The 18,317-nt window shown below is 45.7% G+C and overlaps 1 protein-coding gene across 11 annotated transcripts in view; it reads right to left on the reverse strand.

Annotated features, from left to right (window-relative positions):
• clip1a (CAP-GLY domain containing linker protein 1a) overlaps positions 1-18,317 on the reverse strand; it is a 267,258-nt gene that overhangs the window by 63,989 nt on the left and 184,952 nt on the right. For all 11 annotated transcript variants that reach the window (XM_038789942.1, XM_038789934.1, XM_038789958.1 and 8 more), the window contains one exon: positions 9,965-10,071. In XM_038789942.1, coding sequence (XP_038645870.1) covers positions 9,965-10,071 — 107 coding nt within the window. The remainder of the gene's footprint in view (positions 1-9,964; positions 10,072-18,317) is intronic.

Genomic DNA, 18,317 nt, shown 5'->3' on the forward strand with positions numbered 1-18,317 from the left:
AAAAAGACGGGCATATAGTATAGTTGCAGTAATACGAGAATCCCCATCAGCCCTTGGAAGTTGTCCATTTTCTAGTTTGATTTCCGACCTAACTGAGCTTTCCTTAACTCAAATCTCTGCTCACTCCTCCAGCTTTCTTTCACAGGCTATGTCTTGAGCTCCACAAAGGGCCTGTGCAGCAGAGGAACTGGATTTTATCGAAATAAATATTTACGAGGCAAACAGGAATAATTGGGGCAAATAACTAATATTCAAAGCATTTTACCCCTGGAGTTACATTTCCTTTAAATCTTGTTAAAAATATGACAGTATTAGTTTAAATACTGAAAGTAAACCCAGATTTAATTTTTCCCAAAATAATACATTTAAGTGTAAACCATAAGCATTCTTTTTCACCAGATGTGCGAGCAACACTATAATTTTTTGTTGTTAGAGACTTGTCAATGCTGCAAAATTACGCTCAAAATGCAGCTTTTATGTTTGTTTAAGTCGCTGGGGGAGGCTCTCCAATCCATTCGAGACTGGAGAAGGCTGCCGAGATGGTGAAAATAAACAATCTTTATTGTCACAAGTAGGCTTACATTAACACTGCAATGAGGTTACTGTGAAAAGCCCCTCGTCACCACATTCCAGCACCTGCTCAGGTACACGGAGGGAAAATTCAGAATGTCCAAACTACCTAACAACACGCCTTTCGGGACTTGTGGGAGGAAACCAGAGCACCCAGAAGAAACCCACGCAGATACGGGGAGAACGTGCAGACTCCACACAGACAGTGACCCAAGCCGGGAATCGAACCTACGACCCTGGAGCTGTGAAGCAACAGTGCTACCATGAAGTACATGGCGAGGTGTTAAAGAGTGTGTTGAGAAGGCTCTGCCGAGGCATGGTGTAAATGGCTCATTGGAGACTGAGACAGCCATGGTAGCTGATGAGAAAGAGGGGTAAGGACCCAAGTCAATGGTGGAGAATCATTCAAGGCGGCGGAACCTCCTCCGGGTGCGCCGGTTTCCTCCCACAGTCCAAAGATTTGCAGGTTAGGTCGATTGGCCATGATAAATTGCCCTGTGTGTCCAGAAAGGTTGGGTGGGGTTGTTGGGTTATGGGGATGGGGTGGAGCTGTGGGCTTAAGTAGTGAGATGCCCTCAATTACGACACAGGAGAGAAGATAGGTAATTCAAATGCTTTAATCATCTGAGAACTGAACAGCAGCCGAGAAGTGTGCTCATAACATGCTGCCGAGTGAGCCTCATCTTGTATACCGTTTCCTGGGGGCGGAGCCAGAGGCAGAGTCCCCAGGGTTCCAAGCCCGGTGTTAAAGGGCCAATGTATTAAAAGGTAAGGTACCGTTACAGCAGCTACTGATACCATTCATCACATTCACCATCTGTTTAAAAAAAACACATAGTCCGTTGGGGGTGAAGTGGAGTGAAAAGTTCAGTCTTGTGGGTGGTTTGACCGTCCGTGCTGACTTTCTCCGCTCCGGTGGTGGTGCCGTGGATACGGTCGGTTTTGATGGTGGTTTATCCGGAAGCACGGTTGACTGAGCCTTTGCCCGCCTTTGAGCGCGGGGTGGGGGTATCCGGGGTGACTAGGGTGATCGGTGCCAGCGCCGGGCAGGGGGCGCTATTGGGGGGGGGGGGGGGGGCGTTGTCGTGGTCAGTGCGGGGAGGGGAGCGTCGGTTTGGGGGGGGGTCGGGGGTCGGTCGGTGGGGATAGCACCGGGGTCGGTGGGCGAGCCAGCGGGTGCCAGATCTCGCAGGGAGACGGTATCTTGCCTGCCGTCAGGGTGCTCAACGTAGGCGTATTGGAGGGTTCACGTGTAGCAGTTGGACCCTCTCGACTATGGGATCCGTTTTATGGCTCCTCACGTGTCTCCGGAGTAGGACTGGTCCCGGAGCCATCAGCCAATGTGGAAGCAAGACCCCAGAGGTGGACTTCCTGGGGCAGACAAACAAACAATTGTGAGGGGTCTTGTTCGTGGCCGTACAGAGGAGCGACCTAATGGAATGCAGGGCATCGGGTAGGACCTCCTGCCAGCGGGCGATTGGGAGACTCCTTAACCGTAGGGCTAGAAGGACAGCCTCCCAAACTGTCACGTTCTCCCTCTCCACTTGCCCTTTTCCCCGCGGGTTATAGCTCGTCGTTCTGCTCGAGGCGATGCCCTTGCTGAGCCGATATTGACGCAGCTCATCGCTCATGAACGATGTATCCCGGTTGCTCTGGATATAAGCAGGGAAATCAAACCGTGTGAAGATGCTGTGCAGTGCCTTGACCACGGAGGCCGGGGTCATATCGGGGCAGGGGACAGCAAAAGGGAAGCGGGAGAACTCACCGATCATGGTGAGGAAATAGATGTTGCGGTTGGTGGATGGGAGGGGCCCTTTGAAGTCCACACTTAGTCGCTCAAAGGGTCCAGAGGCCTTTATCAGACGCGCCCTGTCTGGTCGATAGAATTGTGGTTTGCATTCCGCACAGATCTGGCATGCCTTAGTCATGGCCTTGACCTCCTGTGTGGAGTAGGGTAGGTTGCAGGACTTGATGAAGTGGGCAAGCCGGGTGATCCCCGGGTGGCAAAGGTCATCGTGGATGGCTCTCAGGCGGCCTTTTTGCGCGTTGGCGCACGTACCGCGGGACAGGGCATCTGGGGGCTCGTTGAGCTTCCCCGGGCGATATTTAATATCGTACGTATAGGTGGAGAGCTCTATCCTCCACCTCAGGATTTTGTCATTCTTTATTTTGCCCCGTTGTGCGTTATCGAACATAAAGGCGACCGACTGTTGGTCGGTGACGAGGGTGAACCTCCTACCGGCTAGGTAGTGCCTCCAGTGCCGCACGGCCTCCACTATGGCTTGTGCCTCCTTCTCGACTGCAGAGTGCCGAATTTCCGAGGCGGTGAGGGTTCGGGAGAAGAACGCTACTGGTCTGCCCCCGCCTGGTTGAGGGTAACAGCCAGGGCGACGTCTGATGCGTCGTTTTCTACTTGGAAGGGAATAGCTTTGTCCACCGCGTGCATGGCGGCCTTGATGATGCCGGCCTTGATACGGCTGAAAACCGACTGGGCCTCAGCCGTCAGGGGAAAACCGTGGTCTTGATGAGTGGCCGGGCTTTGTCCCCATATCTGGGGACCCACTGGGCGTAATAGGAGAAAAGCCCCAAGCACCGTTTGAGTGCCTTGAGGCTACAGGGGAGGGGGAGTTCCTTAAGGGGACGCATGCGGTCGGGGTCCGGGCCTAGGACCCCGTTCTCCACGACGTAGCCGAGGATGGCTAGCCGGGTTGTGTGGAACACGCATTTCTCTTTTTTGTACGTGAGGTTGAGGGCCCGGGCAGTCTGGAGGAACCTCCTCAGGTTTGCGTCGTGGTCCTGCGGGTCATAGCCGCAGATGGTGACGTTGTCTAAGTACGGGAAGGTAGTCCGTAAGCCGTACTGGTCCACCATTTGAGTCATCGCCCTCTGGAAAACGGAGACTCCGTTTGTGACACAAAAAGGACTCTGAGGAAGTGAAACAGCCGACCGGCTGCTTCAAAAGCCGTATAGGGGTGGTCCTCTGGGTGGATAGGGAGTTGATGATAGGCCGATTTTAGGTCGACCGTGGAGAATACCCGATACTGGGCGATGTGAGTCACCATTTCTGCTATGCGGTAAAGTGGGTAAGCATTGAGTTGCGTAAAGCGGTTTATGGTCTGGCTATAATCCACTACCATTCGTTGCTTTTCCCCGGAGCGGACTACCAATACTTGAGCCCTCCAAGGGCTGTTGCTGGCCTCCATGACCCCCTCTTTTAGTAGCTGCTGAACCTCTGACTTGATAAAAGTCATGTCTTGGGTACTGTACCGGCGACGGGCTTACAGTCGGGAGTGAGGTTCGCGAAGAGGGGGGGTGGCGCAACTTTGAGTGTCGCCAGGCTGCATACCATGAGTGGGGGCAGGGGTCCGCCGAACTGCAGTGTCAGGCTCCGGTGGCTGCACTGAAAGTCCAGACCGAGCAGCAGGGGGCGCACAGAGTTGAGGGAAGATGTAAAGTTTAAAACGGGTGTATTCAGCGCCTTGAATTGCACGGCCAGCGACACAATACCCCGTGATTTGTACCGAATGGGACCTAGAGGCAAGGGCGATAGTTTGGGAGGCGGGGTGGGTGCACAGAAAGTAGCGCCTTACTGTATCTGGATGGATAAAGCTCTGTGCTCCCAGAGTCGAAAAGGCAGGGAGTGTCGTGGCCGTTGATTCGCACCTGCATCATGGAGTTCCGCAGGTGTTTCGGCCATGATTGATCGAGCGTGATTGCTCCTAGTTGCGGGTAGTCAGAGTCCTCGGTTAAGTCGGACTCACAAAATGGCCACTTGAAGTCACAAAATGGCCACCGCCGTCGGTCGCACATGTCGGGGTTCGAAGATGGCCGCCGCCTGCTCCCATGACTCGCACGAGGTCGATGATGCATTGGAAGTGGGCGTGTCCGGCCACGATGCGGGGCCTGTGAGACCGGGAACTTGATTTCTGGGCCCGGTGAGGATTTTGTTTGTGGCCTTTGGGGCCAGCCAGGCAGACTTTAGCGAAGTGCCCTTTCTTCCCACAGTCGCTGCAGATCACAGAGCGGGCCTGGCAACGTTGCCGTGGGTGCTGACCTTGCCCACAGAAATAGCACGGGGAACCCCTGGAGTGAGCGGATTGCCGTGCGGCGCAGGCCTGTAGCGTGGCCGAGTTTGGAGGGGATCGAGAGGGGTTTGCAAGGTCCACGGAGTATGTACGGAGGTTACGGTGGGCCATTTCTAGAGAAGAGGCGAGCGTTACCGTGCCTTGGAGATCCTTTGCCCCGTCTTCTACGAGCCGCTACCGGATGTACGAGGACCTGATACCAGACACAAAGGCATCGCGAATATGCAAGTTCATGTGGGCTTCTGCCATCACTGCTTTATGGTTGCAGTTCCTCGCGAGCGCAGTGAGTCTCTCCACGTACTCGTCCAGAGTTTCCCCGGAACGCTAGCTGCAGGTTGCGAGCAAATGTCTGGCGTGTACCTCATTAATCGGCTTCACAAAGCAGTTCTTCAGTATCTCGACCGCAGCTTCGTAATTTGCAGCGTAAGAATTGCCATGAGTCCGCCATCGCCATCTCGGTCATAAATGCCGCCAATACCTTTGTCGTCGCCAACCTCATTCCCCCTCCCACCGATATTTCACCACCTTATCCATCTGGAACTGGCATCTTCTGTTTACCAGTCCCTGTGCCTTGCTATCAAAGCCTGAATACCTGACTTACCCACCCTTTACGGAGTCGTACCAGGCCCTTCACTTGCAACTGGCTCTCCTACAACAGCACCACATCGGCTTTCATAGAATCATTGAATCCCTAAAGTTCAGAAAGAGGCCATTCGGGCCATCAAGTCTGCACCTGTTTTGGGAAGAGCACCTTACTTAAGCCTACACCTCCACCCTATCCCTGCCTAACCTTTTTTGGGCACTAAGGGGCAATTTAGCTTGGCCAATCCATCTAACCTGCACATCTTTGAACTGTGGGAGGAAATTGGAACATTCGGAGGAAACCCACACAGACACAGGGAAGAACCACACACCCCACCCCCTCAGCCATTATCCTTCTGGAGATTGCCACCCTAGAAGATAACTCGCCAACTCTCCAAAGATGATCTTGGACTCCCACCAAGCATGGATGAAATCGAAGCTGCCATTGAACATGAAGAATGGAAAAGCCACAGGAGTGGGCAGGAGTTCAGTGTAGATTTTCAAACTTGGAGAAACAAAGATCATTTTTCAACTCCATCAGCTGTTCCTGCAAATTTGGGAGAGAGAAGAAATCCCTGTCGACCCCCATCGCCACCATCTTGAAGAAAGGAGACAAAGTGGATCATGGGAACTACCGAACATCTCCCTATTCTCCATCGCTGGGAAGACCATCATCCGAATCCTTACTAGCTGCCTTCTTTCAGTCTCTGAAGAAATCCTTCTAGAAAGCCAGTGTAGATTCCAATCACACCGTGGAACAATGGACATGAATTTCACTGTGTGATAACTTCAAGAGAAATGCCAAGAGCAACAGCAATCACTTTACATGGTCTTCATCGATCTGACCAAGCCTTCTGACTCAGTCAATTGGGAAGTGCTATGGATAACTCTGTCAAAGGCTGGCTGTCCAGACAAATTCATCAACATCCTTTGACTCCTCCACAACAAAATGCCGACGACAGTCCTCACAGACGGAAAGATGACAGAAACCATTGTGTTCAAGATGTCAAGCAGGGATGTGTCATCACCCCCACCCTTTTCTCCATCTTCATCATCAACATCCTTCACCTCGTCACGAACAGTGGAGTGGACAGTCTACAGGACGGACGGAAAACCTTTCAACCTCAACTGGTCAAAATCCAAGAAGAAAATGACAATGCATTGTTCATGGAACTTCAATATACGATGACAATGCCATCTCTGGTCTCAGAAAATAATCTCCAAGCCACGCTTGATGCCTTTGCAGAAGCATAGCAAAGCATCGGTCTCAGCCTCACCCTTAAGAAGACCGAAGTCCTTTACTAACCCGCAGGTTCCAGTCTCTCCCTCCATCAACATCAATGGAGAAACTTTCTCAACATGGAACATTTCCCCTATCTGGGGAGCCACCTCTCATCTAAGGCCGTCATCGATGCGGAGATCCAACATCGTATCCAAACTGCTTCTGCTGCCTTTGGATGCCTAAGGACGAGAGCCTTTGACGACTGCATCATCCTTGCCGACACCACGATCCTCGTGAACATGATAGTCGTCCTCACAACTCTTCTATATGGCTCAGAAACTTGGATTATGTATAGATGCCAACACAAGGCCCTGGAGAGGTACCATCAATGCTATAAGACAGATTCTCCGCTTCAGCTTGGACGGCATGCTCCTTCAGTGTCTTTGAAGGAGCCAAGAGCACCAGCATGAAGGCCCTGATCATCTGAAACCAATTCTGTTCGGCTGGCCAAATGCTTAGGTTGCCAACCATGCTGCCCGTCGAATCAGAAACCTTCTACACTTCCGGGGTGCGTATCACACTATTCAACATCCTATTCATGTATTTATAAAGACCCCCCCATTAAAAAAGGTCACTATTGTACCTGCTTCCACGACATCCTCTGGCAGCGAGTTCCAGGCACCTCTTTTTTTCATTTCTATAATTTTTTTAAAATATAAATTTAGTGTACCCAATTCATTTTTTCCCAATTAAGGGGCAATTTAGTGTGTTCAATCCACCTATCCTGCACATCTTTGGGCTGTGGGGACAAAACCCACACAAACACGGGGAGAATGTGCAAACTCCACACGAACAGTGACCCAGAGCCTGAATCGAACCGAGGACCTCGGCGCTGTGAGGCAGCAGTGCTAACCCACTGCGCCACCGTGCTGCCCTAGTTCCAAGCACCTCTAAGTAGAATTGTGTAAATCTACTTGGAGGAATCTCCTGTTTGAATTTTTTGAGAACATCCGACAGCAATGAGGTGGTCCAGAAAAGGCGCCTGAGCAATGAATGCTAGAGATCTGGAGTCCAAGGACCAATTCTAACTCCCGGAACACCTGCCAAGTGTGCAGTCAGAGATGTGGCTCCAGGCTCAGGCTCATTAGCCACACAATGATATCAATCAATTTCCAATGATATGAGGTTTCTTTAGTGGATAATAATACTCAATAGTGCGTGATCGCCGAAGAAGAAACTCCCTCAGTATTACACTGGAGTTTCAGCTTTGATTTTTGTGCCCGACGCTTAATTTGGATTGGGACTTGGACCTAGAACCTTGTGGTTCAGAGGAGAGTCTTTGAGCAAAGAATAAAATGCTCCAGGACACTTCACAGGAGGATTAACAAGCAACATTTGAAACGGAGGAGATATTAGGGCAGATGTACAATGATGAAGCAATTAAAATCAGAAATGGTCATGAGATCAGGACTGGAGGAGTACAGATACCTTGAAGGAGGCTATTACAGAGATGTGGAACGGACAAGACATGAAGGGGTTTTAAAACTAGGGGCTCATGTAAGGGAAGGATGAGGGTTTCAGAAGCAGACGAACCGAGACAGGGTTGAGTTGGGCAATATTAAAGGTGAAAATAGGTGGCCTCTGTCTCCACTGCACCAGCCTGCATTTTCTCCACCTCATATTAACTACCGCTAGGCAGGTCCATATTATGCTGCCATGGCAACCCATATTGACAATTTTACCAGCATAAATCTGCCAGCGATGCACGTACCCCTTTCACAAAAGATTTGCAGATACTTCTGCCACATCCGGAGCTAGGGATCCTAATCCCAGAGGTGAAATGCCAAACACTGCTCAATTTATTTCCTACAATGTGCTTCTTTAGTATTTAAATTATTCAATAAGAGATGTTTTATTAGCTTCCTTTCTCTGCAACTTCTTCTCGCCCTACAAATCATGGAGATCTCTGCACACCTCTAATTCTGGCATCACACTCATTCCTAATTTTAATTGCTCCACCAGTAGCTGTCTTGGTTTCAGCTGCCTTGGTTCTAAACTTGCTCTTGTTTGGCCATTGTTCCGTACTGTTACCAATCACCATTTGTTGATGTACCATTTGTCAATGTAATCTGTTGATTATTCTTTTGTCTGCTATGTACGTACTGTGTACGCTCCCTTTGCTGCAGAAAAATACTTCTCACTGTACTTCGGTATATGTGACAATAAATATCAATCAATCCGACTTTAAGATGTTCTTTAAGATCTGCCTCTTTGACCAAGCCTTGTCAAAGCCTGTCTGGATACCTCCTTCTGTGGTTCAGTGTCAAGATTTTTAAAAATTGCTAAATACTCACTAAATATTTTGGAACAATTTCAGAATGTTGAAGGCACTATATAAATGCAAATTCTTGTAATTTCTGACATTATTACATTTATTTACAATAATGTTCTGTATACAAGGAGAACTTAGAAATAAAGATTGTAATCTAGTGTAAAATAGATTTGTATAATATAATAATCGTTATTAGCGTCATTAACACTGCAATGAAGTTACTATGAAAATAGAACTTAAACAAGGTCACTCACTAATTCCTTTTGTATGCAAAAAGGAATGCTATGGATTTAGGAATGATATAAACTCAGGAAAAACATTTCCAGAGATCTGAACTGCTGAAAATTGAGAATATCTTTGGTGAGGTGAATACCTGAACTATAAAATGTCTATGTAGCATCTTGTTTTTAAAACTTCCAGGGTGGCACAGTGGCACTGCTGCCCACGGCGCTGAGGATCCGGGTTCAATCCCGGCGCCAGGTCACTGTCCATGTGGAGTTTGCACATTATCCCCGTGTCGGAGTGGGTTTTACCCCCACAACCCAAAAGATGTTCAGGTTAGTTGGATTGGCCACACTAAATTGCCCCTTAATTGGAAAAAAATAATTGGGTACACCAAATGCGTTAAACGAAAACCTTCCAGATTATTGGCAAGGCAAGGAACAATTATCCCATGAAGTAATTAATGCCTTCAAGGGAAGAGGGTAGAAAATTGTGCGGGGAGGGTTAAGTTAACCAGTCAGCTTCAGACTGGCTGGCATGGCAAATGTGACAACACTGCTTTATATGATTATTGTCTAGTAATTTCAGCACAATTAAATAACACCAATGTGTTTCCAATTTTAACCTGCAAAGAAAGGTTCCATCCAGAAGTCAAGCACCTCCCCACATGGAGAAAACAAATGTGAACACAGAGCGTACACCTTCTGGTGGCAATCCGAAATTGCTGTATTTTAATATCATTAAGGTTACAAGAAGCCTTTCATTGATCAGTGTTCAGAATAAAATAAATTCTACAGTTCTCCACTATTGCAAAGGGTGAAGATAGAAAAGTTAAAGAACATTAGTGAAATTAAGCCATATAGTCGAGTTTTAAAAATGGCAACATTGTTAAATAAAGAATCTACCTACCGAGGAATATCATTATTTTGATCATTAAATGTAGTTACTCACATTTCTTTGCAAAGGCTGCCTATTCTCTTATTTTCAGAGCTGAGCTGCTGTTTCGAATGGTTCAAATCCTCTTGGCATTTACTGTTTTGTTCCTCGAGAGCTTCCAGCTGACAAAAGGGAAACAAAAATGTCTTTCGTTTCCACAGCCACACAAAATATCTCCAGAATCTTCCACACTTGCAGAAAATAAACAAAACTGACATCCGAGTGTACTCTAATTTAAAAGACAGTTTTTGTTTCACCACATAAGTAAAAAGAAAATGGCTATAAAACGTGAATCCATCATGCTGTGCATTGAGCATTTCAAAGGCTTGCCTATCAGTAAAGAAAAACAGGACTGCCCTTACCACCATTCATTATGTAAAACATTAAAACCTTCTTTTAAAGGCATGCTCCATTACTTCTTTGTGATTTACTACCAAAACCACACAATGCAGCTTTCCAGATGTTCCCCCACCTCAGAATCAAATTACAACTGCTGCCTACCTGAGTAAAGGATGTGACTCCTTCAGATAGAAGAAACCCAACACACAAGGCCACACAATTTATCTTAGTTGCTACAAAAGCATCCACTGTACAACAGAGTACCGATTAGCAGAATATACCATTACTGATCACCAGGCTATTTATAAAGAAAACGGAACGCCACCTGTTCCTAAAAGAAAATCATACCTTAAACTGCACAGAGAAATAATGAGAATAATTATCTTTTAAAGCTCTGATATCCATTACTGATCTGAAGAAATGTTCTTCCTTAAAAATTCTGAAGGTATGATCCAATGATGTGCGTTAAATAATGATCCTGAATTCTCAGTGCCATAATCTGTCATATGCACCAGTGCCGAGTTGCATAACACGAGAATCTCGTGTACAGCCTCCAACCAGCTGTCCTACAAATACAGGCTCCTGAATCTTTAACCATAGCACTACCAACAAATCAGCTTTTATGCACAAGTGACATCATCTAAAGGTCTGTGGTGTCAGTTTCTCATCTTCATTTCCAAGTACTCATTAAAATAACAGAAATTTCTGAAAATGTCACAAAAAAGGTACTTAAACGATTTATAAAATAACATCTCTCTTCCAACAAATCTCTTCTCCATTCACCTTACAAAAAATTAACCTTTCTGGCATTAGGCAAGGCAGGGACAATAAATCCAGTAAACAAGAAATCCACCTTTCTTGCGTTGCATTCTGCACACTGCTCATCGTCCTGCACTAGAAAATTGCCTGAAAGGTAACTTTAATCAGGTTAGAAATGATAAATTGCAGCATCAAACAACTGAATCTGTTACTGATCTCTAATCAGGGATGATACACAATTTACAGGATTATCAAGTTTAAATCTCAAACTCCTAGCAAACCAGATTACAACATAAACAAGCAATAGACATCTAATACACCTCATCATCCTGCCCTAGAAAATTGCCTAACGGGCAACTTTAACCGGGTTAGGAATGATAAATTTCAGCAAGCAACAGACATCTTGATTGCTTCTAAAAAAAGTAATAACTAACATTAAAACATGATCAATCATTAAAAATGCAAATCCAGTTATTTTTCTCTCATTTCACTTTTTACGTAATTTATCAGTTCTAAAACTTAAAACATGAAAACTTATTTTAAACTTAATTTTGCTGATAAAAGCTTACTATTATAATTTTTAAACATAGCAGCCTAGATATCCTTAGGCGATTCCATTGCAGATTAATCCAAAATACATTTGGTTTCTCAGTTTTTTTCTATGAAGCCAAGGTAGAGAAAATACAGTGGGCAAACCATACAGGAAGCAGAATTTACAGCTGGGCAGGAAAGTATTTCAGTTGCATGTGTAATACAAGATAGTTGACCACATAAATGCTTCACAGCTCCAGGGTCCCAGGTTCGATTCCCGGCTGGGTCACTGTCTGTGTGGAGTCTGCACGTCCTCCCACTGTGTGCGTGGGTTTCCTCCGGGTGCTCCGGTTTCCTCCCACAGTCCAAAGATGTGCGGGTTAGGTGGATTGGCCATGCTAAATTGCCCGTAGTGTCCTAATAAAAGTAAGGTTAAGGGGGGTGTTGGGTTACGGGTATAGGGTGGATACGTGGGTTTGAGTAGGGTGATCATGGCTAGGCACAACATTGAGGGCCGAAGGGCCTGTTCTGTGCTGTACTGTTCTATGTTCTATGTCTGAAAGGATGATCAATTTTGACAATGGCAAAGGGCATAAGTTCTAACAAGTTTAAGGCTCTTATCATTGTGTTCAGCATTCCGTTCAAAGGCCAAAGGGGTATAGGATGGTTAATGAAATTATTTAATTGACCTTTGGGTTGCATGCTAAAATTTGATGATTTGTGTAAATTGTGAAAGTCGCAAATATGGTGAAGTCCCAAATGTGGCCCTACAAGGGCAATGGAATGACAATAAAGAATTTTAAAAATACTTGCTACTTCACTCCATGAAAAGAGACCGCATCCAAACGCAGTTCAAAGTATGCAGTCAACTGCTTAATTATGGCTTGTGTTAGATTAGGTTATATAGAGTAGGGGCAGCACAGTGGCTAGCATTGCTGACTATGGCGCTGAGGACGTGGGTTCGAATCCCGGCCCTGGGTCACTGTCTGTGCGGAGTTCGCACATTCTCCCCATGTCTACGTGGGTTTCACCCCCACAACCCAAAAGATGTGCAAGGTAGGTGGATTGGCCACGCTAAATTGCCCCCGAATTGGAAAAAAATAATTAGGTACACTAAATTTTTTTTAAAAGGTTTGATAGAGTTGTTAACTGTTCATTAATGTAGTCTCTAATTTGGCTTGCATGGAATTTTGACTAATAAAATATTGGCCCAGATTTTATGATAGCACAAACTGTCAATGCTCATTTGTCCTCTCTTCTCAGAAACTAACTGCAACTTCTGGAGTCTGTACACCAGGGGTGAGCAAACTTTTCCGTGCAAGGGCCACATTCAGAAATTCACAATTCACAAAGGGCCGCATAGTATATTAAGTAAAATAATTACTTCACCCGGTTATGATTCTGGGCGCCTCATATAGAACATAGAACAGTACAGCACAGAACAGGCCCTTCGGCCCTCGACGTTGTGCCGAGCAATGATCACCCTACTCAAGTCAACGTATCCACCCTATACCAGTAAGTAACCCAACAGCCCCCCCATTAACCTTTAAAAAAAATTTAATTTTTTTTTTTTAATGACTTGGTGGGCCGCAGAAATACCTTTGGCGGGCCGCATGCGGTCCCCGGGCCGTAGTTTGCCCACCCCTGCTGTACACTGTTACCTGCAAAAATGTAGAAGCTACTGTCAATAGCGCGCTCTAAAGTGCCCCCTACTGCAATTAATCAGAAATAATTGAACTGATGAGAACATAATCTTTCATGCTATTCATCTCGCTGCAACAACACTTGAGAAAGTTACATCTTGTTAAATGAAGTGCAATTGGGTTCTTAAAACAGTATACAATCTTTCTCGCCTTAAAAGCCAAGTTTATATTTTTGGAATGTACAATTTCTACACAATGACAATCCTGAAGCAACCAAGTAACCAATGAAATCATCTGTTAATTATTATTATTGTGTAACTTGCCAATTAAACAAATTCACTTCCCTGTATTAAACTTAATAGGTTTATTTTAAAGTAATCTGTATCCAACAAAGAATTGCTTTTAACTGAAAACCTTTTTATTCCAAATGCACCATCCCACTTTTGCTTGAACTGGGTGTATATGGATACATATAATATATCAAAGTTAAAGTTTTATTACTGACCATGTTGTCACTGCCAGGACTGTAAAGTAGCACTATATCCACTATGTCAATTGGTTCTCCACCCCACCAGGGTTTTTGGTGTCACTCCTGCCCAACACCCAAGCTCCTCTGCAGCTGATATTAAGCTCTGCTATTGTCATAAAAGCAGGTGCAATGATCAAGCAAGAGTAGCAGCTCAGGAAGCCACACCCACAGAAGGATTCAAATGAAGAATCGCAAGGAAAGAAAACACCAAGAAAACCTGGCAATAACAACTGTTGGAGAGGGAGGTAAGAGAAATATAGAGAACACCCTGACAAAGGGGACAGCAGAGATTGTGGTGGTGCCCATAATTACAAGACTACCAGATTGTACATGCATGCTGACGTCAACAAACTTTTCCTCATCAATATCTCCTTTTGTTGTCAGATTACTTATCTGAAATTCAGTCCTGGGAGAGCAGGAATTTCCTCCAATTAAATAAAAGCCAAAATCTACAGCACAGAGCTACGCATTCCTCCAACTACAACCTCTTGAGCATCTCTCATTCTCTTGTCTGGCCACTGATGATCACATTGTCAGCTGTCTACAGCTAAGCTCTGGAATTTCTTCCCTAAACACCTCTGTATGTCTGCCGCCCTCTCCTCCTTTAAGATCCTCTCTAAATCCTAGCTCTTCGACAAAGCTTTTTAGTTACTGGTTCTCAGGCCTCCTTTGTCTATGTCAATATTGGTCAGGCTACTGCCCTTGACACTCCTTGCAACATGCTTATTAAAATGAAAATTGTTGTGGCTGAGCAGCATTAAATTATCTTGCAAGCATCTTAAAGCAGGGTTTTTCAAAGTGCGGTCGTGACCCCGGGTGGGGTGCAGACAGGTGTCGGGAGGGTCAGGAAGCGGTCACGTTGTTGCTGCAGTGGTCCCGATCACGGGAGAAGCTACCGGTTTCTAAATTGAGAATGGTGGCTGCTGCCACCTTTTAAATGAAAAGAAATGAGACTATGTGCAGTCTTCTGGCCAGAAGGGGCAGCAGTGAGAAAGTCACGCAACCTGCAAGTACACTTGACGTCAAGCACCCTGGTGCTTTTGGCACCAAATCATCGAGGAGAGCTTCTTCCGTTTTCTAGCTGCTGCCAAGCAAGACAAGAGGCCTGTGAAGATGAATCATTGTCTTACAAGAAAGAGATGGCCAGAGACACAAATAGGCAGTGTACCTACGGGACATGATCTGACAACAGAATCTGCTGGAGAGTGCTGCTCAGAAGAGACTAGGGCAGGACAAAGCAGTGTTAGTGCTAGCTCTGTACAGAGCTCTAGGGCTTCACGTTATTAATCTATAAAGATGAAAAGTAACTCGGGAACAAAGCAGTATAAAGTTGATTTCTTGAGGTATGTTTGATTTATGCAGAGAAGCATTAGCAAATAAGAGGAGGTTTCATGATTTTGAAAGACAAGTGGTAGGTGAAAAAATCCTTTTGAGGTTGAGACCAGAGTCAATTTTTAAGTTACAAACGACTCAAAATTAAAAGACACGCTGTTGTACCTGACCTGTGATACCACATTAAAAATATGCCAAAAGCCCATGAGGCTGTCAGCATTCTTGAGTAGCATCTCCAAGGAGTATCCAGTGCTGAGTAAAACTAGCAATTTCTTGCTATTGCCCTTGCTGACCTACACGTGTGAGGTTGGATTTTCCATTTTCACAAAGATGAAGACTGCACAAAGGAACTGGCTGAAGTCTGCACTGATATGTATATTACCCCATCTCCTTTGAATCTGATTGGAGTGAAATCGTGAGGATCAAGCAGGCTTCCCTTTAGCATTAAAGGTAAGCAAACGTGGCACGTATCACAACAGGCAGGGGTTGTGACGGTCAGCCAGTTGGAAAAAGTGGGTCCCAGGAAAAAAAGTTAGAAAGACACCGTCTTAAAGTAATTGTGATGCCGAAGTTTAAGGTGAGTGACACTAAAAGCACGTCATTTTCATTACTTTAGTTAAAATCATAAAGACATGAGAATACTCAGAACAGACATTTAAACTAAAATGAACGTGAATTAGAGAAAACAGACCCACTCTTGCCTCTTGGTGGGGGGGGCAGTGGTGTCGTAGCAATGTCAATGAACTTGCAATCCAGGGGCCCAGGCTAATGGTCGGTGGACATGGTTTCAAATCCCACCGCAGTAGCTGGTGGAATTTAAATTCAATTACTAAATCTGGAATTAAAAGCTAATCTCATTAACAGTGACCATGATCCTCAGATATTGAAGCATTCCATTTCCAAATTCCTGAACAATATCCAGGCTTGGATTGACAAATAACATTCACACCACATGTGCCAGGCTATGACCATCGCGAACAAGAGAGAATTTAACCATCGCCCCTTGACGTTCAATGGAATTACCATCGCTAAAACCTTCACTGAACCCTGAACTGGAGTAACCATTTAAATGCTGTGGCTAAAGCACAGGTCACAGGCTAGGAAACCTGTGGCAAGTAACTCACCTCTCGGCTCCCCAAAGTCTGTCCACGATGTACAAGTCAGGAGTGTGATGGAATACTCTCCACTTATCCGCATGAACAACACTCAAGAGGTTTGACACCATCTACGACAAAGCATCCCATCCACAAACTTTAACTCCTTCCACTACCAAGACTAGCAGCAGTGTGTACCATCTACAAGATGCACAACAAGAACTCACCAAGGCTCACTGACCTGCACCTTCCAAACCCACAACCATTACCAGAAGGCAGCAGATACATGGGAACACCAGAACCTGGAGATTCCCCTCCAGGCCACTCACCATCCTCACTTGGAAATACATTATGGCTCCTTCATTGTCATTTGGAACTCCATCCCTAACAGCACTGTGGGTGGATCTACACCATATGGATTACAGCGGTTTAAGAAAGCAGCTTTCCAACACCTTCTTAGGGGAAATTAGGGATGGGAAATGAGAGCAGTGGTTAGCACTGTTGCCTCATGGCGCTGAGGGTCCAGGTTCGATCCCGACCCCAGGTCACTGTCCATGTGGAGTTTGCATATTCTTCCTGTAACTGCATGGGCTTTATCCCCATAATCCAAAGATGTGCATGGTTGGTGGATTGGCTACGCTAAATTGCCCCTTAATTGGAAAAAAAATAATCGGGTACTAAATTTTGTAAGAAAAAGAAAATAATTTATTAACAAAAAGGGATGGGAAATGAATGCTGGCCTAGCCAGTAAAGCCCACATCCCATGAATGAATGATGAAAAAATAACCTTTTGTTGATTGTCATAAAAGCCTACTTGCTTAATTAATGCCCTTTAGGGAAGGAAATCTTTTACCCTTACCTGGTCTGGCCTACATAATTCCAGACCTATTGTAATGTGGTTGATTCAAGTCCTCTGAAATGACCCAGCAAGCTAGTCAGTTGTATCAAACTGCTACAAAACTTAAAAGGAATTAAACTGGATGGACCACATAGTATCAAGAACAGCATACGCACCCAGCATTGTCAACCCTGTAAAGTCCTCCTTACCAATATCTTGGGGCTTGTGCAAAAGTTGAGAGAACTGCTGCACAAACTAGTCAAGCAACAGCCTGACAGTCATACTCATCAAATCATGCTTAAAGACAATGTTCCAGACTCCTCAATCACTACTCCCGAGTATGCCCTGTTCCACTGACAGAATAGATGTACCAGAGGTGGCAGCACAGTGGTATCCAGTCAGGAGCGAGTTGTGCTGAGTCTCCTCAACATTTACTTCAGACCTCAAAGCCTGATGGCAGTAGGTCAAACATAGACAAGGAAACCTCTTGCCGGTTACCACTTGCCATGCTCCACCTCCTCAGCTGATGAATTGGTCCTCTTCTGTGTTGAACAGAACCTGGAGGAAGGAGCATGGTAAGAGCACAGAATGTACTCTAGGGGAAGGCGTGATGGAGACTTCAGTGTACATCACCAAGAGTGGCTCGGTAGCACCATTACTGACTGGGCTGGTCAGGTCCGAAAGGACATAGCTGCTAGACTGGGCTTTCAGCAGGTGAGGGAACCAAGCGGAAAATTCTACTTGATCTTGTCCTCATCAATCCAGCCATTGCAGATGTATCTGTCCATGATATCATTGGTAGCAGTGACCATTGTACAGTCCCTTGTGGGGATAGTCCTGTTTCACATCGAGAATACTCTCCATCGTGCCATGTGGCACTACCTCCGTGGCAAATGGGGTAGATTTTAAACAGATCTTACAATGCAAAACTGGGCATCCATGATGCTCTGAGTGCCATCAGCAACAGTAGTACTGAATTTGGCCACAAATGTAACCTCATGGTCCAGCATATCTCCCAGCATACTACTACCATCAAATATGGGGATCAACCTTGGTTCAATGAAGACTGTAGGAGAGCATGCCAAGAGTTGCACCACCTAAAGAGATGTCTACCTGGTGAAGCCACAACACAGAACTACTTGCATGCCAAGCAGGGTAAGCAGCATATGACTGATAGAGAAAATAAATTGCACAACCAACGGATTAGATCTAAGATCTGCAGTCCTGCCACAGTCAATCGTGACTGGTGGTGGACAATTAGTCAACTAACTGGAGGAGGATGTACCATATATATCCCATTCAA

The sequence above is a fragment of the Scyliorhinus canicula genome, chromosome 1 (assembly GCF_902713615.1).
Source record: "Scyliorhinus canicula chromosome 1, sScyCan1.1, whole genome shotgun sequence".
Classification (NCBI taxonomy): Eukaryota; Metazoa; Chordata; class Chondrichthyes; order Carcharhiniformes; family Scyliorhinidae; genus Scyliorhinus; species Scyliorhinus canicula.